The 27,500-nt window shown below is 47.2% G+C and overlaps 1 protein-coding gene across 1 annotated transcript in view; it reads left to right on the top strand.

Annotated features, from left to right (window-relative positions):
• Nucleotides 1-27,500, top strand: part of atg7 (ATG7 autophagy related 7 homolog (S. cerevisiae)) — a 124,223-nt gene that overhangs the window by 53,469 nt on the left and 43,254 nt on the right. The window contains 1 exon segment of the mRNA NM_001165320.1: nt 18,607-18,729. Within this exon segment, the coding sequence (NP_001158792.1) occupies nt 18,607-18,729 (123 nt within the window).

Below are 27,500 nucleotides of genomic sequence, written 5' to 3'. Positions count from 1 at the left end.
GCTATATACAGGGGGTACCGGTACAGAGTCAATGTGGAGGCTATATACAGGGGGTACCGGTACAGAGTCAATGTGGAGACTATATACAGGGGGTACCGGTACAGAGTCAATGTGGAGGCTATATACAGGGGGTACCGGTACAGAGTCAATGTGGAGGCTATATACAGGGGGTACCGGTACAGAGTCAATGTGGAGGCTATATACAGGGGGTACCGGTACAGAGTCAATGTGGAGGCTATATACAGGGGGTACCGGTACAGAGTCAATGTGGAGGCTATATACAGGGGGTACCGGTACAGAGTCAATGTGGAGGCTATATACAGGGGGTACTGGTACAGAGTCAATGTGGAGGCTATATACAGGGGGTACTGGTACAGAGTCAATGTGGAGACTATATACAGGGGGTACCGGTACAGAGTCAATGTGCGGGGGTACAGGTTAGTAATGAGGCTATATACAGGAGGTACATGTTAGTAATGAGGCTATATACAGGGGGTACAGGTTAGTAATGAGGCTATATACAGGGGGTACAGGTTAGTAATGAGACTGTATACAGGGGTACAGGTTAGGAATGAGGTTATATACAGGGGGTACAGGTTAGTAATGAGGCTATACACAGGGGGTACAGGTTAGTAATGAGGCTATACACAGGGGGTACAGGTTAGTAATGAGGTTATATACAAGGGGTACAGGTTAGTAATGAGGCTATATACAGGGGGTACAGGTTAGTAATGAGGCTATATACAGGGGGTACAGGTTAGTAATGAGGCTATATACAGGGGGTACAGGTTAGTAATGAGGCTATATACAGGGGGTACAGGTTAGTAATGAGGCTATATACAGGGGGTACAGGTTAGTAATGAGGCTATACACAGGGGGTACAGGTTAGTAATGAGGCTATACACAGGGGGTACAGGTTAGTAATGAGGTTATATACAGGGGGTACAGGTTAGTAATGAGGTTATATACAGGAGGTACAGGTTAGTAATGAGGCTATATACAGGGGGTACAGGTTAGTAATGAGGCTATACACAGGGGGTACAGGTTAGTAATGAGGCTATATACAGGGGGTACAGGTTAGTAATGAGGTTATATACAGGGGGTACAGGTTAGTAATGAGGTTATATACAGGAGGTACAGGTTAGTAATGAGGTTATATACAGGAGGTACAGGTTAGTAATGAGGCTATACACAGGGGGTACAGGTTAGTAATGAGGCTATACACAGGGGGTACAGGTTAGTAATGAGGCTATATACAGGAGGTACATGTTAGTAATGAGGTTATATACAGGGGGTACAGGTTAGTAATGAGGTTATATACAGGAGGTACAGGTTAGTAATGAGGTTATATACAGGAGGTACAGGTTAGTAATGAGGCTATATACAGGGGGTACAGGTTAGTAATGAGGCTATATACAGGGGGTACAGGTTAGTAATGAGGTTATATACAGGAGGTACAGGTTAGGAATGAGGTTATATACAGGGGGTACAGGTTAGTAATGAGGCTATATACAGGGGGTACAGGTTAGTAATGAGGCTATACACAAGGGGTACAGGTTAGTAATGAGGCTATATACAGGGGGTACAGGTTAGTAATGAGGCTATATACAGGGGGTACAGGTTAGTAATGAGGCTATACACAGGGGGTACAGGTTAGTAATGAGGCTATATACAGGGGGTACAGGTTAGTAATGAGGTTATATACAGGGGGTACCGGTACCGAGTCAGTGTGTGAGGGTACAGGTTAATTGAGGTAATATGTAGGTGGGGGTAAAGTGACTAGACATAGATAATAAACAGTAACAGCAGTGTTAGAAACCAATGGGGGTTGGGAGTGTCAATGTAAATTGTCCGGTGGCAATTTGATACATTTTTCAGCAGTCTGATGGCTTGGGGGTAGAAGCTGTTCAGCAGTCTGATGGCTTGGAGGTAGAAGCTGTTCAGCAGTCTGATGGCTTGGGGGTAGAAGCTGTTCAGCAGTCTGATAGCTTGGGGGTAGAAGCTGTTCAGCAGTCTGATGGCTTGGAGGTAGAAGCTGTTCAGCAGTCTGATGGCTTGGGGGTAGAAGCTGTTCAGCAGTCTGATGGCTTGGGGGTAGAAGCTGTTCAGCAGTCTGATGGCTTGGGGGTAGAAGCTGTTCAGCAGTCTGATGGCTTGGGGGTAGAAGCTGTTCAGCAGTCTGATGGCTTGGGGGTAGAAGCTGTTCAGCAGTCTGATGGCTTGGGGGTAGAAGCTGTTCAGCAGTCTGATGGCTTGGGGGTAGAAGCTGTTCAGCAGTCTGATGGCTTGGGGGTAGAAGCTGTTCAGCAGTCTGATGGCTTGGAGGTAGAAGCTGTTCAGCAGTCTGATGGCTTGGGGGTAGAAGCTGTTCAGCAGTCTGATGGCTTGGGGGTAGAAGCTGTTCAGCAGTCTGATGGCTTGGGGGTAGAAGCTATTCAGCAGTCTGATGGCTTGGGGGTAGAAGCTGTTCAGCAGTCTGATGGCTTGGAGGTAGAAGCTGTTCAGCAGTCTGATGGCTTGGGGGTAGAAGCTGTTCAGCAGTCTGATGGCTTGGGGGTAGAAGCTGTTCAGCAGTCTGATGGCTTGGGGGTAGAAGCTGTTCAGCAGTCTGATGGCTTGGGGGTAGAAGCTGTTCAGCAGTCTGATGGCTTGGAGGTAGAAGCTGTTCAGCAGTCTGATGGCTTGGAGGTAGAAGCTGTTCAGCAGTCTGATGGCTTGGGGGTAGAAGCTGTTCAGCAGTCTGATGGCTTGGGGGTAGAAGCTGTTCAGCAGTCTGATGGCTTGGGGGTAGAAGCTGTTCAGCAGTCTTATGGCTTGGGGGTAGAAGCTGTTCAGCAGTCTTATGGCTTGGGGGTAGAAGCTGTTCAGCAGTCTGATGGCTTGGGGTTAGAAGCTGTTCAGCAGTCTGATGGCTTGGGGTTAGAAGCTGTTCAGCAGTCTTATGGCTTGGGGTTAGAAGCTGTTCAGCAGTCTTATGGCTTGGGGTTAGAAGCTGTTCAGCAGTCTGATGGCTTGGGGGTAGAAGCTGTTCAGCAGTCTGATGGCTTGGGGGTAGAAGCTGTTCAGCAGTCTGATGGCTTGGGGGTAGAAGCTGTTCAGCAGTCTTATGGCTTGGGGGTAGAAGCTGTTAAGGAGCCTTTTGGACCTAGACTTGGCGGTCCGGTACCTCTTTCCGTGTGGTAGCAGAGAGAACAGTCTATGACTTGTGGTGACTGGAGTCTTTGACCATTTTTTGGGCCTTCCTCTGACACCGCCTGGTATAGAGGTCCTGGATGGCAGGAAGCTTGGCCCCAGTGATCTACTGGGCCGTACACACTACCCTCTGTAGCGCCTTACGGTCGGAGGCCGAGCAGTTGCCATACCAGGCAGTGATGCAACCAGTCAGGATGCTCTCGATGGTGCAGCTGTAGAAGCTTTTGAGGATCTGAGGACCCATGCCAAATCTTTTCAGTCTCCTGAGAGGAAATAGGTTTTGTCGTGCCCTCTTCACGACTGTCTTGGTGTGTTTGGACCATGTTAGTTTGTTTAGTGATGTGGACGCCAAGGAACGTGAAACTCTCAACCTGCTCCACTGCAGCCACGTCAATGAGAATGGGGACGTGCTCATCCCTCCATTTCCTGTTGTCCACGATTGTCTCCTTTGTCTTGATCACGTTGAGGGAGAGGTTGTTGTCCTGGCACAACACTGCCAGGTCTCTGACCTCTTCCCTATAGGCTGTCTCATTATTGTCGGTGATCAGGCCTACCACTGTTGTGTCATCAGCAAACTTAATGACTGGGTGTTGGAGATGTGTTGTTACCTACTCTTACCACCTGGGGGCGGCCCGTCAGGAAGTCCAGGATCCAGTTGCAGAGGGAGGTGTTTAGTCCCAGGGTCCTTAGCTTATTGATGAGCTTTGAGGGCACTATGGTGTTGGAACGCTGAGCTGTAGTCAATGAACAGCATTCTCACATAGGTGTTCCTTTTGTCCAGGTGTGAAAGGGCAGTGTGGTGTGTGATTGAGATTGCGTCGTCTGTGGATCTGTTGGGACGGTATGCAAATTGAAGTGGGTCTAGGGTTTCCGGAATGATGGTGTTGATGTGAATCATGACCAGCCTTTCAAAGCACTTCATGGCTGCCGACGTGTGTGTGTCATTGGTTAACCTCTTGGGGCTAGGTGGGACGCTAGCGTGCCACCCGTGGTGCACTCCATCAACAGCAGGTGCATTTCAAGAGCGGCAAATTTGAATCCAAATAAATGTCAAAATTCAAATTTTTCAAAAATACAACTATGTTACACCATTTGAAAGATAAACATCTCCTTAATCTAACCACGTTTTACGATTTCAAAAAGGTTTTACGGCGAAAGCATAAATTTAGAGTATGTTAGGACAGTACATTTACAAGAGTTGTGTGTAATGTTTTGTCAAGTCAAAGACAGGGTCACCAAAACCATAAAACCAGCTAAAATGATACACTAACCTTTTACAATCTCCATCAGATGACACTCCTAGGACATTATGTTAGACAATGCATGCATTTTTAGTTCTATCAAGTTCATATTTATATACAAAAACAGCGTTTTACTATGGCATTGATGTTGAGGAAATCGTTTCCCTCCAATAACCGGCAGTCAAGTCAGCGTCACAAATTAAATAATTAAAATTAGAAAACATTGGTAAAATATTATATTGTCATTTAAAGAATTATAGATTTACATCTTTTGAACGCAATCAACTTGCCAGATTTAAAAATAACCTTACTGGGAAATCACACTTTGCAATAATCTGAGCACTGTGCCCAGAAAAATACGCGTTGCGATAGACTAGACGTCATGTTGGGGAGATCTAAAATCGAAAATACTATGTAAATAATCCATTACCTTTGATTCTCTTCATCAGATGTCACTTCCAGGTATCACAGGTCCATAACGAATGTAGTTTTGTTCAAAAAAGCTCATCATTTATGTCCAAAAATCTCCGTCTCGTTAGCACATGATGTAAGCCAGCCGGACTTCTCGTCATGAACGAGGGGAAAAAATATATTTCCGTTCGTTCAAACATGTCAAACGTTGTATAGCATAAATCATTAGGGCCTTTTTTAACCAGAACATGAATAATATTCAAGGTGGACGAATGCATAGCCTTTTATAACGTATTGGAACGAGGGTACCCAACATGAAGTAGCGCGCCAGGTGTCTAATAGGACATCACCGTTCCATGGCTCTTGTTCGGTCAGATCTCCCTCCAGAAGACTCAAAACACTTTGTAAAGGCTGGTGACATCTAGTGGAAGCAATAGGAAGTGCCAAAATATTCCTAAACCCCTGTGTTTTTCAATGGGATAGGTTTAAACTCAATACAACACATCAGGTATCCACTTCCTGTCAGAAAATGTCTCAGGGTTTTGCCTGCCAAATGAGTTCTGTTATACTCACAGACACCATTCAAACAGTTTTGGAAACTTTAGAGTGTTTTCTATCCATATATAATAAGTATATGCATATTCTAGTTACTGGGTAGGATTAGTAACCAGATTAAATCGGGTACATTTTTTTTATCCAGACGTGCAAATGCTGCCCCCTAGACCCAACAGGTTAAGAGCCAGCACAACCCATCTCTTTCCCATCAGGCTTTGTGGTCTCTAGTGTTGAGCGCTCTGATTGGCTGCCGTGGGGTACAGTAAGCCTGAGGGTGAAACAGAGAACCCACACCCTTCTCTCTCTCTCACACACCCTCTCGCTCTCTCTTCTCTTCCTCTCTCTCTCTCTCTCTCTCTCTCTCTCTCACACACCCTCTCGCTCTCTCTTCTCTTCCTCTCTCTCTGTCTCTCTCACACCCTCTCTCTTCTCTTCCTCTCTCTCTCTGTCTCTCTCACACACCCTCTCGCTCTCTCTTCTCTTCCTCTCTCTCTGTCTCTCTCACACCCTCTCTCTTCTCTTCCTCTCTCTCTCTCTCTCTCTCTCACACACCCTCTCTCTTCTCTTCCTCTCTCTCTCTCTCTCTCTCTCTCTCACACACCCTCTCGCTCTCTCTTCTCTTCCTCGCTCTCTGTCTCTCTCACACCCTCTCTCTTCTCTTCCTCTCTCTCTCTCTCTCTCTCTCTCACACACCCTCTCGCTCTCTCTTCTCTTCCTCTCTCTCTGTCTCTCTCACACCCTCTCTCTTCTCTTCCTCTCTCTCTCTCTCTCTCACACACCCTCTCGCTCTCTCTTCTCTTCCTCTCTCTCTCTCACACCCTCTCTCTTCTCTTCCTCTCTCTCTCTCTCTCTCACACCCTCTCTCTTCTCTTCCTCTCTCTCTGTCTCTCTCACACCCTCTCTCTTCTCTTCCTCTCTCTCTCACACCCTCTCGCTCTCTCTTCTCTTCCTCTCTCTCTCTCACACACCCTCTCGCTCTCTCTTCTCTTCCTCTCTCTCTGTCTCTCTCACACCCTCTCTCTTCTCTTCCTCTCTCTCTCTCACACCCTCTCGCTCTCTCTTCTCTTCCTCTCTCTCTCTCTCTCACACCCTCTCGCTCTCTCTTCTCTTCCTCTCTCTCTCTCTCTCTCACACCCTCTCGCTCTCTCTTCTCTTCCTCTCTCTCTCTCTCTCTCTCACACACACCCTCTCGCTCTCTCTTCTCTTCCTCTCTCTCTCTCTCTCTCTCTCTCACACACACCCTCTCGCTCTCTCTTCTCTTCCTCTCTCTCTCTCTCTCTCTCTCTCTCACACACACCCTCTCGCTCTCTCTTCTCTTCCTCTCTCTCTCTCTCTCTCTCTCACACACACCCTCTCGCTCTCTCTTCTCTTCCTCTCTCTCTCTTCTTTCAATTAAATTCAAAGGGGTTTTATTGTGAAACATATGTTTTATATTGCCAAAGCAAGTGGAAAAATAATAGAACAAATTTAACAACATCAACAAAAAACGTTTAGAAATTAACCGTAAATATTGCACTCAAAGTTTAAAGAAAATATAGGTATTTCAAGTTTTATATTATCATATATGAACCGTGTTCTAGTTTTAGTCAGTAGTATGAAAATGTTTTATCTCTTTGCTTTCTCATAATTTGGTTGGTTCTACTTGTGTTGCTGGCCTTGGGGCTATGTTGGGTCTGTTTGTGAACAGAGCCCCAGAACCAGATGGCTGAGGGGGACTCTTTTCTAGGTTCATCTCTCTGTAGGTGAGGGCTGTGAGGGGTCTGTTTGTGAACAGAGCCCCAGAACCAGATGGCTGAGGGGGACTCTTCTCTAGGTTCATCTCTTTGTAGGTGAGGACTCTGTGGGGTCTGTTTGTGTTTGTGAACAGAGCCCCAGAACCAGATGGCTGAGGGGGACTCTTCTCTAGGTTCATCTCTTTGTAGGTGAGGACTCTGTGGGGTCTGTTTGTGTTTGTGAACAGTGCCCCAGAACCAGATGGCTGAGGGGGACTCTTCTCTAGGTTCATCTCTTTGTAGGTGAGGACTCTGTGGGGTCTGTTTGTGTTTGTGAAGAGCCCCAGAACCAGATGGCTGAGGGGGACTCTTCTCTAGGTTCATCTCTCTGTAGGTGAGGACTCTGTGGGGTCTGTTTGTGTTTGTGAAGAGCCCCAGAACCAGATGGCTGAGGGGGACTCTTCTCTAGGTTCATCTCTTTGTAGGTGAGGACTCTGTGGGGTCTGTTTGTGTTTGTGAACAGTGCCCCAGAACCAGATGGCTGAGGGGGACTCTTCTCTAGGTTCATCTCTCTGTAGGTGAGGACTCTGTGGGGTCTGTTTGTGTTTGTGAACAGAGCCCCAGAACCAGATGGCTGAGGGGGACTCTTCTCTAGGTTCATCTCTCTGTAGGTGAGGGCTGTGAGGGGTCTGTTTGTGAACAGTGCCCCAGAACCAGATGGCTGAGGGGGACTCTTCTCTAGGTTCATCTCTCTGTAGGTGAGGGCTGTGAGGGGTCTGTTTGTGAACAGTGCCCCAGAACCAGATGGCTGAGGGGGACTCTTCTCTAGGTTCATCTCTCTGTAGGTGAGGGCTCTGTAGTGGAATGTGTGGCCATCACTTCCTTTTAGGTGGTTGTAGAATTTAACAGCTCTTTTCTGGATTTTGATAAGTACGGTATAGTCTTAATTCTCTGTATTGTTTGGGGTTTTGAGTTGTACACTAAGTATATCTTTTTCAGAATTCTGCATGCCGTCTCAATTGGATGTTTGTCCCATTTTGTGAATTGGTTGGTGAGTGGACCCCAGACCTCACAGCCATAGAGCGCAGTGGGTTCGACAACGGTTTGAAGTATTTTTAGCCAGATCCTAATTGGGACGTTGAGTTTTATGTTCATTTTGATGGCGTAGAAGGACCTTCTTGCCTTGTTTCTTAGATCGTTCACAGCCTTGTCGAAGTTAACTGTGGTGTTTTATGTTTAGGCCAAAGTAGGTGTAATTCTTTCTGTGCTCTAGATGTCTAGATAGAATGTCTAGATAGAATTTGTGCTCTAGATAGAATTTGTGTTTTGTTATCTACTGGACCTTTGTTGGAACACCATTATTTTGGTCTTACTGAGATTTACTGTCAGGGCCCAGGTCTGACAGAATCTGTGCAGAATATCTAGGTGCTGCCGTAGGCCATCATTGGTTGGGGACAGATCTAGGTGCTGCTGTAGGCCCTCCTTGGTTGGGGACAGATCTAGGTGCTGCTGTATGCCCTCCTTGGTTGAGGACAGATCTAGGTGCTGCTGTAGGCCCTCCTTGGTTGGGGACAGATCTAGGTGCTGCTGTAGGCCCTCCTTGGTTGAGGACAGATCTAGGTGCTGCTGTAGGCCCTCCTTGGTTGAGGACAGATCTAGGTGCTGCTGTATGCCCTCATTGGTTGGGGACAGATCTAGGTGCTGCTGTAGACCCTCCTTGGTTGGGGACAGATCTAGGTGCTGCTGTAGGCCCTCCTTGGTTGAGGACAGATCTAGGTGCTGCTGTAGGCCCTCCTTGGTTGGGGACAGATCTAGGTGCTGCTGTATACCCTCCTTGGTTGGGGACAGATCTAGGTGCTGCTGTAGGCCCTCCTTGGTTGGGGACAGATCTAGGTGCTGCTGTAGGCCCTCCTTGGTTGGGGACAGATCTAGGTGCTGCTGTATACCCTCCTTGGTTGGGGACAGATCTAGGTGCTGCTGTATACCCTCCTTGGTTGAGGACAGATCTAGGTGCTGCTGTAGGCCCTCCTTGGTTGGGGACAGATCTAGGTGCTGCTGTAGACCCTCCTTGGTTGAGGACAGAAGCACCAGATCATCTGCAGACATTAAACATTGTATTTCCGAGTCCAGAAGGGTGAGGTCGGGTGCTGCAGATTGTTCTAGTGCTCTCGCCAATTCATTGACATATAAATGTTGAAGAGGGTGGGGCTCAAGCTGCTTCCCAGTTTCGCCCCACGGCCCTGAGGAAAGAAATGTGTGTGTTTATTGCCAAATTTAACTGCACATTTGTTGTTTGTGTACATGGATTTTAGAATGTTGTATGTAGAATGTTGTATAGCTGACCCTCATGCCAAATTTAGTCAAAAGCTTTTTTGAAATCAACTAAGCGTGAGAAGACTTTGCCTTTGTTTTGTTTGTTTGTCTATTAGGTTGTGCAGGGTGAATATGTGGTCTGTCGTATGGTAATTTGGTAAAAAGCCAATTTGACATTTGCTCAGTCCATTGTTCTTCGCTGAGGAAATGTACAACTCTGCTGTTAATGATAATACAGAGGATTTCAACCAAGGTTGCTGTTGACTCATATCCCAAGGTAGTTATTGGGGTCAAATTTGTCTCCACTTTTGTGGATTTGGGTGGCCAGACTTTGGTTCCAAATATTGGGGAAGATGCCAGATCTGAGGATAATGTTTAAGAATAGCCCATTTTTTTAAATATGTGATCTGTATATTTTATAATTTCATTTAGTATACCATCTAGTGCTGATTATTTGGATTTAATGCTGTATCACAGAATAATAATAAAAAATAAAAAAAAGTCCCATGATCGAGTCCTCCCAAGTAGCGCAGCGGTCTAAGGCACTGCATCGCAGTGTTGCAGCGTCACTACAGCCTGGGGTTCGATCCGGTTGTGTAACAACCGGCCGTGACAGGGAGTCCCATAGAGCGGCGCACAATTGGCCCAGCGTCATCCGGATTAGCGGAGGTTTGGCCGCGGGAGCTTAATTTAGCTCATCGTGCTCTAGCGACTCCTTGTGGCGGGCCGGGCGCCTGCAGGCTGACTTCGGTTTTCAGTTGAACGGTGTTTCCTCCGACACATTGGTGTAGCCGGCTTCCGGGTTAAGCGGGCGGGTGTTAAGAAGCGCGGCTTGGTTTCATGTTTCAGAGGACTCATGACTCGACCTTTGCCTCTCCCGAGCCCGTTGGGGAGTTGCAGCATTGAGACAAGATCGTAATCACGAAACTGTGGAGAAAAAATTAAAACAAAATGAAAACAAAATTAAAACAAACAATAATAATGAAAGAGAAAGTCCCCTGATGGTAGTGACTGCCCATTACTGCTGATCACTTATTAACCATTTATTCACATTACTTTACTTTACTAAAATATTTCAGTTGTTTTGTATATTACATATGTTTTATTTGATGACTAAACAGCATGATCATTACACAGGTGCACCTTGTGCTGCGGACAATAAAAGGCCACTATAAAATGTGCAGTTCACTTGGTCCCTCCCCCTCTTACTAGCTCTGATTTTGCTGATAGCTACTTGATTGAGGAAAAATGGACTTCCTGTGACATGTGGTTGTCCCACCTAGCTACCTTAAGATGCAATACACTAACTGTAAAGCTGTCAGCATGCTTGAGTTCGGCTGGCGGCTAACCAATTGTTCAATCAAGTCTTTGTTGTCATTTAATGAGAGACGACTCGTTTTCATGCAGGTTTTTTTTCGTTGAGTAATAATAACCAAACATCTTAGATGTAAAATTGCGTGACTAAGATCTCCTTGGCAACAAAAAAAAACGTCAACATTTACAGATTTCTTGAGTTATCTTAGATTAATTCTGACTATGTTGAGGAAGTGGTATACTGGCTACGGTGTCTCATAATGGACAAATAGTACTATTGTTGCTTTTTGTTGTAGTTTTTCAAGTCGAAGGTCTTTTTAAGGGACTATGCAGCTCATTTGGTTCGGGCTAGCCAAGTTGGGCTTGGCGCCAGCTGACGCCTTACAGGAGGGCTTGACTGGGTGCTAGGAGGGAGGGGGTGTGTGATGGGTTGGTGGGTCCTATCTCGTCTGTCCTGCCTGTGGGTCGGGGTTCTGAAGTGGACTGTTCTGTTGGCTTCTCTTGGGGGATGGCCAGCTTTCTCATGAGTTGTTCATTGTCCCACCTCAGCTTTCTCACCTCCTCCTCCAGCTGGACAGTTTTTTTCCTCTCCCTCCTGTTGGGGGTTTGTAACCGCAGTCCAGCGTGCAGGCACCTCTCTCTCTCGCTCTCTCGCTCTCTCGGCTCTCTCGGCTCTCTCGCTCTCTCGGCTCCCTCGGCTCTCTCGGCTCTCAGCTCTCTCTCTAGCTCTCTCAGCTCTCCCTAGCTCTCTAGCTCTCTCAGCTCTCCTCTAGCTCTCTCAGCTCTCTCAGCTCTCCTCTAGCTCTCCTCTAGCTCTCTTCTAGCTCTCCTCTAGCTCTCCTCTAGCTCTCCTCTAGCTCTCTCAGCTCTCCTCTAGCTCTCCTCTAGCTCTCTCAGCTCTCCTCTAGCTCTCTCAGCTCTCTCAGCTCTCTCAGCTCTCCTCTAGCTCTCCTCTAGCTCTCCTCTAGCTCTCCTCTAGCTCTCCTCTAGCTCTCTCAGCTCTCTCAGCTCTCTCAGCTCTCTCTAGCTCTCCTCTAGCTCTCTCAGCTCTCCTCTAGCTCTCTCAGCTCTCTCTAGCTCTCTCTAGCTCTCCTCTAGCTCTCTCTAGCTCTCCTCTAGCTCTCTCAGCTCTCCTCTAGCTCTCCTCTAGCTCTCCTCTAGCTCTCCTCTAGCTCTCCTCTAGCTCTCTCAGCTCTCTCTAGCTCTCCTCTAGCTCTCTCTAGCTCTCCTCTAGCTCTCTCAGCTCTCCTCTAGCTCTCCTCTAGCTCTCCTCTAGCTCTCCTCTAGCTCTCCTCTAGCTCTCCTCTAGCTCTCCTCTAGCTCTCCTCTAGCTCTCTCAGCTCTCTCTAGCTCTCCTAGCTCTCCTCTAGCTCTCTCAGCTCTCCTCTAGCTATCCTCTAGCTCTCCTCTAGCTCTCCTCTAGCTCTCCTCTAGCTCTCCTCTAGCTCTCCTCTAGCTCTCCTCTAGCTCTCTCAGCTCTCCTCTAGCTCTCCTCTAGCTCTCCTCTAGCTCTCCTCTAGCTCTCCTCTAGCTCTCCTCTAGCTCTCTCAGCTCTCTCTAGCTCTCCTAGCTCTCCTCTAGCTCTCTCAGCTCTCCTCTAGCTCTCCTCTAGCTCTCTCTAGCTCTCCTCTAGCTCTCTCAGCTCTCCTCTAGCTCTCCTCTAGCTCTCCTCTAGCTCTCCTCTAGCTCTCTCAGCTCTCTCTAGCTCTCCTAGCTCTCCTCTAGCTCTCTCAGCTCTCCTCTAGCTCTCCTCTAGCTCTCCTCTAGCTCTCTCAGCTCTCTCTAGCTCTCCTAGCTCTCCTCTAGCTCTCCTCTAGCTCTCCTCTAGCTCTCCTCTAGCTCTCTCAGCTTTCTCAGCTCTCCTCTAGCTCTCCTCTAGCTCTCCTCTAGCTCTCCTCTAGCTCTCTCAGCTCTCCTCTAGCTCTCCTCTAGCTCTCCTCTAGCTCTCCTCTAGCTCTCCTCTAGCTCTCCTCTAGCTCTCCTCTAGCTCTCAGCTCTCTCAGCTTTCTCAGCTCTCCTCTAGCTCTCCTCTAGCTCTCCTCTAGCTCTCCTCTAGCTCTCTCAGCTCTCCTCTAGCTCTCTCAGCTCTCTCTAGCTCTCTCAGCTCTCCTCTAGCTCTCCTCTAGCTCTCTCAGCTCTCCTCTAGCTCTCTCAGCTCTCCTCTAGCTCTCCTCTAGCTCTCTCAGCTCTCAGCTCTGGTTCCGAGGGGGGTGTTGTGCTGTCTGGGTTGTGTTGAATTGCCGTTTGAGCTCTACCATCTCGGTCTCCAGCTGGGTGAATTTATCCCTCATGTTAATGCAGGAGCAGTGCTGTTGTGGGATCTGGGTTTTGCTCAGTGCTGGGGGGTGACTCTCTTGCTTGTCAGTGGGACAGTTTGAGAAGGGGGTGGGATCTGACTCGCTCAGGATGGGGGGGGGGGGGGGGGGGGGGGGGTCGTCACCAGGGGTCAGCTTCTCCTGCTGTGCTCTCTTTGATCCTGTAAAAGGCCTGCTGAACAGGTTTGAGGTTTTCCTTTCACTACTACTGTTCCAGACTTGTACAGATTGACACAGGCTGTCGCATTGTCCTCAATGTCCAGTATTCTGACTTTCCACCCTGGTGTAATACCCTCTCTCGCTCTCACTCTCAATTCAATAGCTTTATTGGCAAGGGAAACATATGTTTACATTGCTAAAAGCAAGTGAAATAGATAATAAACAAAAGTTCCAAAGGAATAGAGACATTTGAAATGTCATATTATGGCTATATACAGTGTTGTAACGATTTGCAAATAGTTAAATTAGTCTCTCTCTTCTTACTGAATGCAGTCTTTTTAAGTTATACAGAGTTCATAAACCCTCTCACATCTACCACTTTCATGTGAAGAAAGACCAGCTTGAAGCATAGTCAAAGAAATCTTGACCCCTTTTTAAGTTTCCAGGTTTGAAATGTCTCCTCATGTCCCAGAGGAAGAGGTTCAGTGATTTCAACACGGTCCTGTTCGACTGTGGCTCTACATTACATGGAATATAGATGTATTGTTATTTTTAAATATCCCAAAAATATGCATCATTTTAAAACGATACAGAGAATAAATCTCTCCTCTTCTTCCTCTCTTCCTCTTCTCCACTCCTCCTCTCTTCTCTCCTACTTTCCTCCTGTCTCCTCCTCTTCTCCCTCTCCCCCTCCTCCTCTCCCTCTCCCTCTCCTCCTCCTCTCCCTCTCCTCCTCTCCCCCTCCTCCTCTCCCTCTCCTCCTCTCCCTCTCCCCCTCCTCCTCTCCCTCTCCTCCTCTCTTCTCCCTCTCCTCCTTCTCCTCCTCCCTCTCCTCCTCTCTTCTCCCTCTCCTCCTCCTCCTCTCTTCTCCCTCTCCTCCTCCTCCTCTCTTCTCCCTCTCCTCCTCCTCCTCTCTTCTCCCTCTCCTCCTCTTCCTCTCCTCTCCCTCTCCTCCTCCTCTCCCTCTCCTCCTCTTCCTCTCCCTCTCCTCCTCTTCCTCTCCCTCTCCTCTCTTCTCCCCCTCCTCCTCTCCCTCTCCTCCTCTTCTCCCTCTCCCCCTCCTCTTCTCCCTCTCCCCCTCCTCCTCTCCCTCTCCCCCTCCTCCTCTCCCTCTCTTCCTCTTCTCCCTCTCCCCCTCCTCCTCTCCCTCTCCTCCTCTCCCTCTCCTCCTTTTCTCCCTCTCCCCCTCCTCCTCTCCCTCTCCTCCTCCTCTCCCTCTCCTCCTCTTCTCCCTCTCCCCCTCCTCCTCCTCCTCTCCCCCTCCTCCTCTCCCCCTCCTCCTCTCCCTCTCCCCCTCCTCCTCTCCCCCTCCTCCTCTCCCTCTCCCCCTCCTCCTCTCCCCCTCCTCCTCTCCCCCCCCTCCTCTCCCCCCCTCCTCTCCCTCTCCTCCTCTCCCTCTCCTCCTCTCCTCCTCTCCCTCTCCTCCTCTCTTCTCCCTCTCCCCCTCCTCCTCTCCCCCTCCTCCTCTCCCCCTCCTTCTCTCCCTCTCCTCCTCTCCCTCTCCTCCTCTCCTCCTCTCCCTCTCCCCCTCCTCCTCTCCCTCTCCTCCTCTCTTCTCCCTCTCCTCCTCCTCCTCCTCTCCTCCTCCTCTCCCTCTCCCCCTCCTCTCCCTCTAGTTTAGTTTTATATCGGGGCCATTACGCTACAGTTAGCTGTCTGTAAGGCCAGGTCACCATGGAAACAAAACAAGTGTTCGGCAGAAAATATCATGCCAATTTAAGGGCTGGCTCCCTCCTCCCTCTCCCTCATTTATTCTGAAGGCACAAACTACAATAAATCATTGTCTTCTTGACGTGGCGTTGTCTCAAAGCTTTGCCAAACCTCTACATACAGTACTTCACTAACCATTTAAGTGACCAGTCCACAGGTTGGACATGCTGTTGACTGTTGTTATAGTGACCAGTCCACAGGTTGGACATGCTGTTGACTGTTGTCATAGTGACCAGTCCACAGGTTGGACATACTGTTGTCATAGTGACCAGTCCACAGGTTGGACATGCTGTTGTCATAGTGACCAGACCACAGGTTGGACATACTGTTGTTATAGTGACCAGTCCACAGGTTGGAAATACTGTTGTCATAGTGACCAGTCCACAGGTTGGACATACTGTTGACTGTTGTCATAGTGACCAGTCCACAGGTTGGACATACTGTTGTCATAGTGACCAGACCACAGGTTGGACATACTGTTGTCATAGTGACCAGTCCACAGGTTGGACATACTCTTGACTGTTGTCATAGTGACCAGTCCACAGGTTGGACATACTGTTGTCATAGTGACCAGTCCACAGGTTGGACATACTTTGTCATAGTGACCAGTCCACAGGTTGGACATACTGTTGTCATAGTGACCAGTCCACAGGTTGGACATACTGTTGTCATAGTGACCAGTCCACAGGTTGGACATACTGTTGACTGTTGTCATAGTGACCAGTCCACAGGTTGGACATGCTGTTGTCATAGTGACCAGTCCACAGGTTGGACATACTGTTGTCATAGTGACCAGTCCACAGGTTGGACATACTTTGTCATAGTGACCAGTCCACAGGTTGGACATACTGTTGTCATAGTGACCAGTCCACAGGTTGGACATACTGTTGTCATAGTGACCAGTCCACAGGTTGGACATGCTGTTGTCATAGTGACCAGTCCACAGGTTGGACATGCTGTTGACTGTTGTCATAGTGACCAGTCCACAGGTTGGATATGCCGTTGACTGTTGTCATAGTGACCAGTCCACAGGTTGGATATGCTGTTGACTGTTGTCATAGTGACCAGACCACAGGTTGGATATGCTGTTGACTGTTGTCATAGTGACCAGACCACAGTTTGAACATGCTGTTTAATCTGTGAGTCCTCTAAAGAGTTAAAACACAGTTTAATCTGTGAGTCCTCTAAAGAGTTAAAACGTAGTTTAATCTGTGAGTCCTCTAAAGAGTTAAAACACAGTTTAATCTGTGAGTCCTCTAAAGAGTTAAAACACAGTTTAATCTGTGAGTCCTCTAAAGAGTTAAAACGTAGTTTAATCTGTGAGTCCTCTAAAGAGTTAAAACGTAGTTTAATCTGTGAGAGGGAAAGAGTTCTGGAAGGGAAGTTATGAGAAGTGGTGGGCGGAACCACATCTGACTGGAGAGAGAGAGCTTTATTCAAACCAGATGATACACACACACACACTACACACACTACACACACTACACTACACTACACACACACTACACTACATACACTACACACACAGTACACTACACTACACACACACTACACTACACTACACTACACTACACTATACACTACACACACAGTACACTACACTACACACACACTACACTACACACACACTAGACTACACACTACACTACACACTACACTACACTACACACGCACTACACACACACACTACACACACACTACACACACACTACACACACACTACACTACACACACTACACACACTACGCTACATACATACACACACTACATACACACACACACTACACTACATACACTACACACACTACACTACACACACTACATACACACACGACATACACACACTACACACACTACATACACACACTACATACAAACACACACACTACATACATACACACACACACACTACATATATACACACACTACACACACACACTACATACACACACACACACACACTACATACATACACATACACACACACACACACACACACACACACACACACACACACACACACACACACACACACACACACACACACACACACACACACACACTACATACACACACACACTACATACACACACACACACACACACACACACACACACAGCCCACGTAAATATACACAGAGTCACATGGCTGCTAGTGTAAAGCAGGTCTGGAAAACATCAGGAGAAATCTTGTAAACTCTCCGTCGCTCCTGTTTCTGGGTTGCTACGGGAGACGGGACTAGTTTATCAAACGTTCCGACGGGCTCTCGCTGTTGTGTAGTAAATCCGTGTTCGTGTTTAAACTCTGGGCTCTTAAAGCCCACACCACACACTCCCATAATTCTCAGAGCCAGAGTTATTAGTGAGCCACTTTATCTCAACAGAGATTTTTTTTATTTGTTTTATTTTACCTTTATTTAACTAGGCAAGTCAGTTAAGAACAAATTCTTACTTATAATGACGGCCTACCGGGGAACAGTGGGTTAACTGCCTTGTTCAGGGGGGAGAACGACAGATTTTTACCTTGTCACCCCCCCTAGCCTTGTCCCCCAGCCTACAGACCCCCCCCCCCAGCCTTGTCCCACAGACTACAGACCCCCCCCCCCTAGCCTTGTCCCCAGAACCCCCCCTAGCCTTGTCCCCCAGACCCCCCCTAGCCTTGTCCCCCCCCCCTAGCCTTGTCTCCCCCCCCCCCAGCCTTGTCCCCCAGACCCACCCCCCCTAGCCTTGTCTCCCCTCCTAGCCTTGTCTCTCCCCCCCCCTAGCCTTGTCTCCCCCCCCCCTAGCCTTGTCTCCCCCCCCCCTAGCCTTGTCTCCCCCCCCCCCATAGCCTTGTCTCCCCCCCTAGCCTTGTCTCTCCCCCCCTAGCCTTGTCTCTCCCCCCCCTAGCCTTGTCCCCAGACCCCCCCCTAGCCTTGTCTCCCCCCTCCCCCCCCATAGCCTTGTCTCCCCCCTCCCCCCCCCTAGCCTTGTCTCCCCCCCCTAGCCTTGTCTCCCCCCCCCTAGCCTTGTCTCCCCCCCCTAGCCTTGTCCCCCAGACCCCCCTAGCCTTTTCCCCCAGACCCCCCCCTAGCCTTGTCCCCCCCCAGCCTAGCCTTGTCCCCCAGACCCCCCCCTAGCCTTGTCCCCCCCCAGCCTAGCCTTGTCCCCCAGACCCCCCCCTAGCCTTGTCCCCCTCCCCCCCCAGCCTAGCCTTGTCCCCCAGACCCCCCCTTAGCCTTGCCCCCCCCCAGCCTAACCTTGTCCCCCCCCTAGCCTTGTCCCCCAGACCCTCCCTAGCCTTGCCCCCCCCCCCAGCCTTGTCCCCCAGACCCCCCCCTAGCCTTGTCCCCCCCCCCTAGCCTTGTCCCCCCCCCAGCCTAGCCTAGCCTTGTCCCCCAGACCCCCCCCTAGCCTTGTCCCCCCCCCCCAGCCTAGCCTTGTCCCCCCCCCCCTCCTAGCCTTGTCCCCCCCCCCAGCCTAGCCTTGTTCCCCCCCCCCCTCCTAGCCTTGTCCCCCAGACCCCCCCCTAGCCTTGTCTCCCCCCCCTAGCCTTGTCCCCCAGACCCCCCCCTAGCCTTGTCCCCCCCCCCCCCCCTAGCCTTGTCTCCCCCCCCCCCTAGCCTTGTCTCCCCCCCCCCCCCCCCCTAGCCTTGTTTGATGATAGTTATTGTTGTTGACCCTGTTGTTTTTGTTTACACCCTAGGTCCTGGACAGCTATGAGAAGGATGGTTTCAACTTCCTGTCCAAGGTGTTTAACTCCTCCCACTCCTTCCTGGAGGACCTGACTGGTTTGACTCAGCTACACCAGGAGACACAGAACGCTGAGGTACGCACACCTTACCGCACACCTCACCTCACACCTTACCGCACACCTCACCGCACACCTCACCGCACACCTCACCGCACACCTCACCGCACACCTCACCGCACACCTCACCGCACACCTCACCGCACACCTCACCGCACACCTCACCGCACACCTCACCGCACACCTCACCGCACACCTCACCGCACACCTCACCGCACACCTCACCGCACACCTCACCGCACACCTCACCGCACACCTCACTGCACACCTCACACCTCACCTCACTGCACACCTCACTGCACACCTCACTGCACACCGCACACCTCACCGCACACCTCACCGCACACCTCACCGCACACCTCACCGCACACCTCACCGCACACCTCACCTCACCGCACACCTCACCGCACACCTCACTGCACACCTCACTGCACACCTCACCGCACACCGCACACCTCACCGCACACCTCACACCTCACCGCACACCTCACCGCACACCTCACACCTCACCTCACTGCACACCTCACTGCACACCTCACCGCACACCTCACCGCACACCTCACCGCACACCTCACCTCACCGCACACCTCACCGCACACCGCACTGCATGCACAAACACACACTAAAACAGATGTACACACACACACACACACACATCCCTGTCCTCCACTGTCCGCACCATATTACACCGTCTCTTTGGTTTCTTTGATGGTTTCACATCAAATCGCGTTTGTCACATGCACCAACAACGCAGTGAAATGCTGAATACAACAGGTGTAGTAGACCTAACAGAGAAATGCTGAATACAACAGGTGTAGTAGACCTCACAGTGAAATGCTGAATACAACAGGTGTAGTAGACCTTACAGTGAAATGCTGAATACAACAGGTGTAGTAGACCTCACAGTGAAATGCTGAATACAACAGGTGTAGTAGACCTTACAGTGAAATGCTGAATACAACAGGTGTAGTAGACCTTACAGTGAAATGCTGAATACAACAGGTGTAGTAGACCTTACAGTGAAATGCTGAATACAACAGGTGTAGTAGACCTTACAGTGAAATTCTGAATACAACAGGTGTAGTAGACCTTACAGTGAAATGCTGAATACAACAGGTGTAGTAGACCTTACAGTGAAATGCTGAATACAACAGGTGTAGTAGACCTCACAGTGAAATGCTGAATACAACAGGTGTAGACCTTACAGTGAAATGCTGAATACAACAGGTGTAGTAGACCTTACAGTGAAATGCTGAATACAACAGGTGTAGACCTCACAGTGAAATGCTGAATACAACAGCTGTAGTAGACCTTACAGTGAAATGCTGAATACAACAGGTGTAGTAGACCTCACAGTGAAATGCTGAATACAACAGGTGTAGTAGACCTTACAGTGAAATGCTGAATACAACAGGTGTAGTAGACCTTACAGTGAAATGCTGAATACAACAGGTGTAGTAGACCTTACAGTGAAATGCTGAATACAACAGGTGTAGTAGACCTTACAGTGAAATGCTGAATACAACAGGTGTAGTAGACCTCACAGTGAAATGCTGAATACAACAGGTGTAGTAGACCTTACAGTGAAATGCTGAATACAACAGGTGTAGTAGACCTTACAGTGAAATGCTGAATACAACAGGTGTAGTAGACCTTACAGTGAAATGCTGAATACAACAGGTGTAGTAGACCTTACAGTGAAATGCTGAATACAACAGGTGTAGTAGACCTTACAGTGAAATGCTGAATACAACAGGTGTAGTAGACCTCACAGTGAAATGCTGAATACAACAGGTGTAGTAGACCTTACAGTGAAATGCTGAATACAACAGGTGTAGTAGACCTCACAGTGAAATGCTGAATACAACAGGTGTAGTAGACCCCACAGTGAAATGCTGAATACAACAGGTGTAGTAGACCTTACAGTGAAATTCTGAATACAACAGGTATGTAGACCTTACAGTGAAATTCTGAATACAACAGGTGTAGTAGACCTCACAGTGAAATGCTGAATACAACAGGTGTAGTAGACCTTACAGTGAAATGCTGAAGACAACAGGTGTAGTAGACCTCAGTGAAATGCTGAATACAACAGGTGTAGTAGACCTTACAGTGAAATGCTGAATACAACAGGTGTAGTAGACCTTACAGTGAAATGCTGAATACAACAGGTGTAGTAGACCTTACAGTGAAATGCTGAATACAACAGGTGTAGTAGACCTTACAGTGAAATTCTGAATACAACAGGTGTAGTAGACCTTACAGTGAAATGCTGAATACAACAGGTGTAGTAGACCTTACAGTGAAATGCTGAATACAACAGGTGTAGTAGACCTTACAGTGAAATGCTGAATACAACAGGTGTAGTAGACCTTACAGTGAAATTCTGAATACAACAGGTGTAGTAGACCTTACAGTGAAATGCTGAATACAACAGGTGTAGTAGACCTCACAGTGAAATGCTGAATACAACAGGTGTAGACCTTACAGTGAAATGCTGAATACAACAGGTGTAGTAGACCTTACAGTGAAATGCTGAATACAACAGGTGTAGACCTCACAGTGAAATGCTGAATACAACAGGTGTAGTAGACCTTACAGTGAAATGCTGAATACAACAGGTGTAGTAGACCTCACAGTGAAATGCTGAATACAACAGGTGTAGTAGACCTTACAGTGAAATGCTGAATACAACAGGTGTAGTAGACCTTACAGTGAAATGCTGAATACAACAGGTGTAGTAGACCTTACAGTGAAATGCTGAATACAACAGGTGTAGTAGACCTTACAGTGAAATGCTGAATACAACAGGTGTAGTAGACCTCACAGTGAAATGCTGAATACAACAGGTGTAGTAGACCTTACAGTGAAATGCTGAATACAACAGGTGTAGTAGACCTTACAGTGAAATGCTGAATACAACAGGTGTAGTAGACCTTACAGTGAAATGCTGAATACAACAGGTGTAGTAGACCTTACAGTGAAATGCTGAATACAACAGGTGTAGTAGACCTTACAGTGAAATGCTGAATACAACAGGTGTAGTAGACCTTACAGTGAAATGCTGAATACAACAGGTGTAGTAGACCTCACAGTGAAATGCTGAATACAACAGGTGTAGTAGACCTCACAGTGAAATGCTGAATACAACAGGTGTAGTAGACCTTACAGTGAAATGCTGAATACAACAGGTGTAGTAGACCTCACAGTGAAATGCTGAATACAACAGGTGTAGTAGACCCCACAGTGAAATGCTGAATACAACAGGTGTAGTAGACCTTACAGTGAAATGCTGAATACAACAGGTATGTAGACCTTACAGTGAAATTCTGAATACAACAGGTGTAGTAGACCTCACAGTGAAATGCTGAATACAACAGGTGTAGTAGACCTTACAGTGAAATGCTGAAGACAACAGGTGTAGTAGACCTCAGTGAAATGCTGAATACAACAGGTGTAGTAGACCTTACAGTGAAATGCTGAATACAACAGGTGTAGTAGACCTCACAGTGAAATGCTGAATACAACAGGTGTAGTAGACCTCACAGTGAAATGCTGAATACAACAGGTGTAGTAGACCTTACAGTGAAATGCTGAATACAACAGGTGTAGTAGACCTTACAGTGAAATGCTGAATACAACAGGTGTAGTAGACCCCACAGTGAAATGCTGAATACAACAGGTGTAGTAGACCTTACAGTGAAATGCTGAATACAACAGGTGTAGTAGACCTTACAGTGAAATGCTGAATACAACAGGTATGTAGACCTTACAGTGAAATTCTGAATACAACAGGTGTAGTAGACCTCACAGTGAAATGCTGAATACAACAGGTGTAGTAGACCTTACAGTGAAATGCTGAATACAACAGGTGTAGTAGACCTTACAGTGAAATGCTGAATACAACAGGTGTAGTAGACCTTACAGTGAAATGCTGAATACAACAGGTGTAGTAGACCTTACAGTGAAATGCTGAATACAACAGGTGTAGTAGACCTTACAGTGAAATGCTGAATACAACAGGTGTAGTAGACCTTACAGTGAAATGCTGAATACAACAGGTGTAGTAGACCTCACAGTGAAATGCTGAATACAACAGGTGTAGTAGACCTTACAGTGAAATGCTGAATACAACAGGTGTAGTAGACCTTACAGTGAAATGCTGAATACAACAGGTGTAGACCTTACAGTGAAATGCTGAATACAACAGGTGTAGTAGACCTTACAGTGAAATGCTGAATACAACAGGTGTAGTAGACCTTACAGTGAAATGCTGAATACAACAGGTGTAGTAGACCTTACAGTGAAATGCTGAATACAACAGGTGTAGTAGACCGTACAGTGAAATGCTGAATACAACAGGTGTAGTAGACCTTACAGTGAAATGCTGAATACAACAGGTGTAGTAGACCTCACAGTGAAATGCTGAATACAACAGGTGTAGTAGACCTCACAGTGAAATGCTGAGTACAACAGGTGTAGTAGACCTTACAGTGAAATGCTGAATACAACAGGTGTAGTAGACCTTACAGTGAAATGCTGAGTACAACAGGTGTAGTAGACCTTACAGTGAAATGCTGAATACAACAGGTGTAGTAGACCTTACAGTGAAATGCTGAATACAACAGGTGTAGTAGACCTTACAGTGAAATGCTGAATACAACAGGTGTAGTAGACCTTACAGTGAAATGCTGAGTACAACAGGTGTAGTAGACCTTACAGTGAAATGCTGAATACAACAGGTGTAGTAGACCTTACAGTGAAATGCTGAATACAACAGGTGTAGTAGACCTTACAGTGAAATGCTGAATACAACAGGTGTAGTAGACCTTACAGTGAAATGCTGAATACAACAGGTGTAGTAGACCTCACAGTGAAATGCTGAATACAACAGGTGTAGTAGACCTTACAGTGAAATGCTGAATACAACAGGTGTAGTAGACCTTACAGTGAAATGCTGAATACAACAGGTGTAGTAGACCTTACAGTGAAATGCTGAATACAACAGGTGTAGTAGACCTCACAGTGAAATGCTGAATACAACAGGTGTAGTAGACCTTACAGTGAAATGCTGAATACAACAGGTGTAGTAGACCTTACAGTGAAATGCTGAATACAACAGGTGTAGACCTTACAGTGAAATGCTGAATACAACAGGTGTAGTAGACCTTACAGTGAAATGCTGAATACAACAGGTGTAGTAGACCTTACAGTGAAATGCTGAATACAACAGGTGTAGTAGACCTTACAGTGAAATGCTGAATACAACAGGTGTAGTAGACCGTACAGTGAAATGCTGAATACAACAGGTGTAGTAGACCTTACAGTGAAATGCTGAATACAACAGGTGTAGTAGACCTCACAGTGAAATGCTGAATACAACAGGTGTAGTAGACCTCACAGTGAAATGCTGAGTACAACAGGTGTAGTAGACCTTACAGTGAAATGCTGAATACAACAGGTGTAGTAGACCTTACAGTGAAATGCTGAGTACAACAGGTGTAGTAGACCTTACAGTGAAATGCTGAATACAACAGGTGTAGTAGACCTTACAGTGAAATGCTGAATACAACAGGTGTAGTAGACCTTACAGTGAAATGCTGAATACAACAGGTGTAGTAGACCTTACAGTGAAATGCTGAGTACAACAGGTGTAGTAGACCTTACAGTGAAATGCTGAATACAACAGGTGTAGTAGACCTTACAGTGAAATGCTGAATACAACAGGTGTAGTAGACCTTACAGTGAAATGCTGAATACAACAGGTGTAGTAGACCTTACAGTGAAATGCTGAATACAACAGGTGTAGTAGACCTCACAGTGAAATGCTGAATACAACAGGTGTAGTAGACCTTACAGTGAAATGCTGAATACAACAGGTGTAGTAGACCTTACAGTGAAATGCTGAGTACAACAGGTGTAGTAGACCTTACAGTGAAATGCTGAATACAACAGGTGTAGTAGACCTTACAGTGAAATGCTGAGTACAACAGGTGTAGTAGACCTTACAGTGAAATGCTGAATACAACAGGTGTAGTAGACCTTACAGTGAAATGCTGAATACAACAGGTGTAGTAGACCTTACAGTGAAATGCTGAATACAACAGGTGTAGTAGACCTTACAGTGAAATGCTGAGTACAACAGGTGTAGTAGACCTTACAGTGAAATGCTGAATACAACAGGTGTAGTAGACCTTACAGTGAAATGCTGAATACAACAGGTGTAGTAGACCTTACAGTGAAATGCTGAATACAACAGGTGTAGTAGACCTTACAGTGAAATGCTGAATACAACAGGTGTAGTAGACCTCACAGTGAAATGCTGAATACAACAGGTGTAGTAGACCTTACAGTGAAATGCTGAATACAACAGGTGTAGTAGACCTTACAGTGAAATGCTGAATACAACAGGTGTAGTAGACCTTACAGTGAAATGCTGAATACAACAGGTGTAGTAGACCTCACAGTGAAATGCTGAATACAACAGGTGTAGTAGACCTTACAGTGAAATGCTGAATACAACAGGTGTAGTAGACCTTACAGTGAAATGCTGAATACAACAGGTGTAGACCTTACAGTGAAATGCTGAATACAACAGGTGTAGTAGACCTTACAGTGAAATGCTGAATACAACAGGTGTAGTAGACCTTACAGTGAAATGCTGAATACAACAGGTGTAGTAGACCTTACAGTGAAATGCTGAATACAACAGGTGTAGTAGACCGTACAGTGAAATGCTGAATACAACAGGTGTAGTAGACCTTACAGTGAAATGCTGAATACAACAGGTGTAGTAGACCTCACAGTGAAATGCTGAATACAACAGGTGTAGTAGACCTCACAGTGAAATGCTGAGTACAACAGGTGTAGTAGACCTTACAGTGAAATGCTGAATACAACAGGTGTAGTAGACCTTACAGTGAAATGCTGAGTACAACAGGTGTAGTAGACCTTACAGTGAAATGCTGAATACAACAGGTGTAGTAGACCTTACAGTGAAATGCTGAATACAACAGGTGTAGTAGACCTTACAGTGAAATGCTGAATACAACAGGTGTAGTAGACCTTACAGTGAAATGCTGAGTACAACAGGTGTAGTAGACCTTACAGTGAAATGCTGAATACAACAGGTGTAGTAGACCTTACAGTGAAATGCTGAATACAACAGGTGTAGTAGACCTTACAGTGAAATGCTGAATACAACAGGTGTAGTAGACCTTACAGTGAAATGCTGAATACAACAGGTGTAGTAGACCTCACAGTGAAATGCTGAATACAACAGGTGTAGTAGACCTTACAGTGAAATGCTGAATACAACAGGTGTAGTAGACCTTACAGTGAAATGCTGAATACAACAGGTGTAGTAGACCTTACAGTGAAATGCTGAATACAACAGGTGTAGTAGACCTCACAGTGAAATGCTGAATACAACAGGTGTAGTAGACCTTACAGTGAAATGCTGAATACAACAGGTGTAGTAGACCTTACAGTGAAATGCTGAATACAACAGGTGTAGTAGACCTTACAGTGAAATGCTGAGTACAACAGGTGTAGTAGACCTTACAGTGAAATGCTGAATACAACAGGTGTAGTAGACCTTACAGTGAAATGCTGAATACAACAGGTGTAGTAGACCTCACAGTGAAATGCTGAATACAACAGGTGTAGTAGACCTTACAGTGAAATGCTGAATACAACAGGTGTAGTAGACCTTACAGTGAAATGCTGAATACAACAGGTGTAGTAGACCTACAGGCTCTAACCAACAACGCAGTTTTAAGAAAAAAAGAAAAAGAAAAAAGGTAAGAGATAAGAATAAATATTTAAAGAGCAGCAGTAAATAACAACAGTGGGTCTATATACAGGGTATTACGGTACAGAGTCAATGTGGAGGCTATATACAGGGTATTACGGTACAGAGTCAATGTGGAGGCTATATACAGGGGGTACCGGTACAGAGTCAATGTGGAGGCTATATACAGGGTATTACGGTACAGAGTCAATGTGGAGGCTATATACAGGGGGTACCGGTACAGAGTCAATGTGGAGGCTATATACAGGGGGTACCGGTACAGAGTCAATGTGGAGGCTACATACAGGGGGTACCGGTACAGAGTCAATGTGGAGGCTATATTCAGGGGGTACCGGTACAGAGTCAATGTGGAGGCTATATACAGGGGGTACCGGTACAGAGTCAATGTGGAGGCTATATACAGGGGGTACCGGTACAGAGTCAATGTGGAGGCTATATGCAGGGGGGTACCGGTACAGAGTCAATGTGGAGGCTACATACAGGGGGTACCGGTACAGAGTCAATGTGGAGGCTATATTCAGGGGGTACCGGTACAGAGTCAATGTGGAGGCTATATACAGGGGGTACCGGTACAGAGTCAATGTGGAGGCTATATACAGGGGGTACCGGTACAGAGTCAATGTGGAGGCTATATACAGGGGGGTACCGGTACAGAGTCAATGTGGAGGCTATATACAGGGGGTACCGGTACAGAGTCAATGTGGAGGCTATATACAGGGGGTACCGGTACAGAGTCAATGTGGAGGCTACATACAGGGGGTACCGGTACAGAGTCAATGTGGAGGCTATATTCAGGGGGTTACCGGTACAGAGTCAATGTGGAGGCTATATACAGGGGGTACCGGTACAGAGTCAATGTGGAGGCTATATACAGGGTGGTACCGGTACAGAGTCAATGTGGAGGCTATATGCAGGGGGGTACCGGTACAGAGTCAATGTGGAGGCTACATACAGGGGGTACCGGTACAGAGTCAAT

Source organism: Salmo salar, chromosome 22 (assembly GCF_965601325.2).
Source record: "Salmo salar chromosome 22, fSalSal1, whole genome shotgun sequence".
Lineage (NCBI taxonomy): Eukaryota > Metazoa > Chordata > Actinopteri > Salmoniformes > Salmonidae > Salmo > Salmo salar.
The sequence above is the reverse complement of the archived record's forward strand: the minus strand, read 5'-3'. Positions and strand labels throughout refer to the sequence as shown.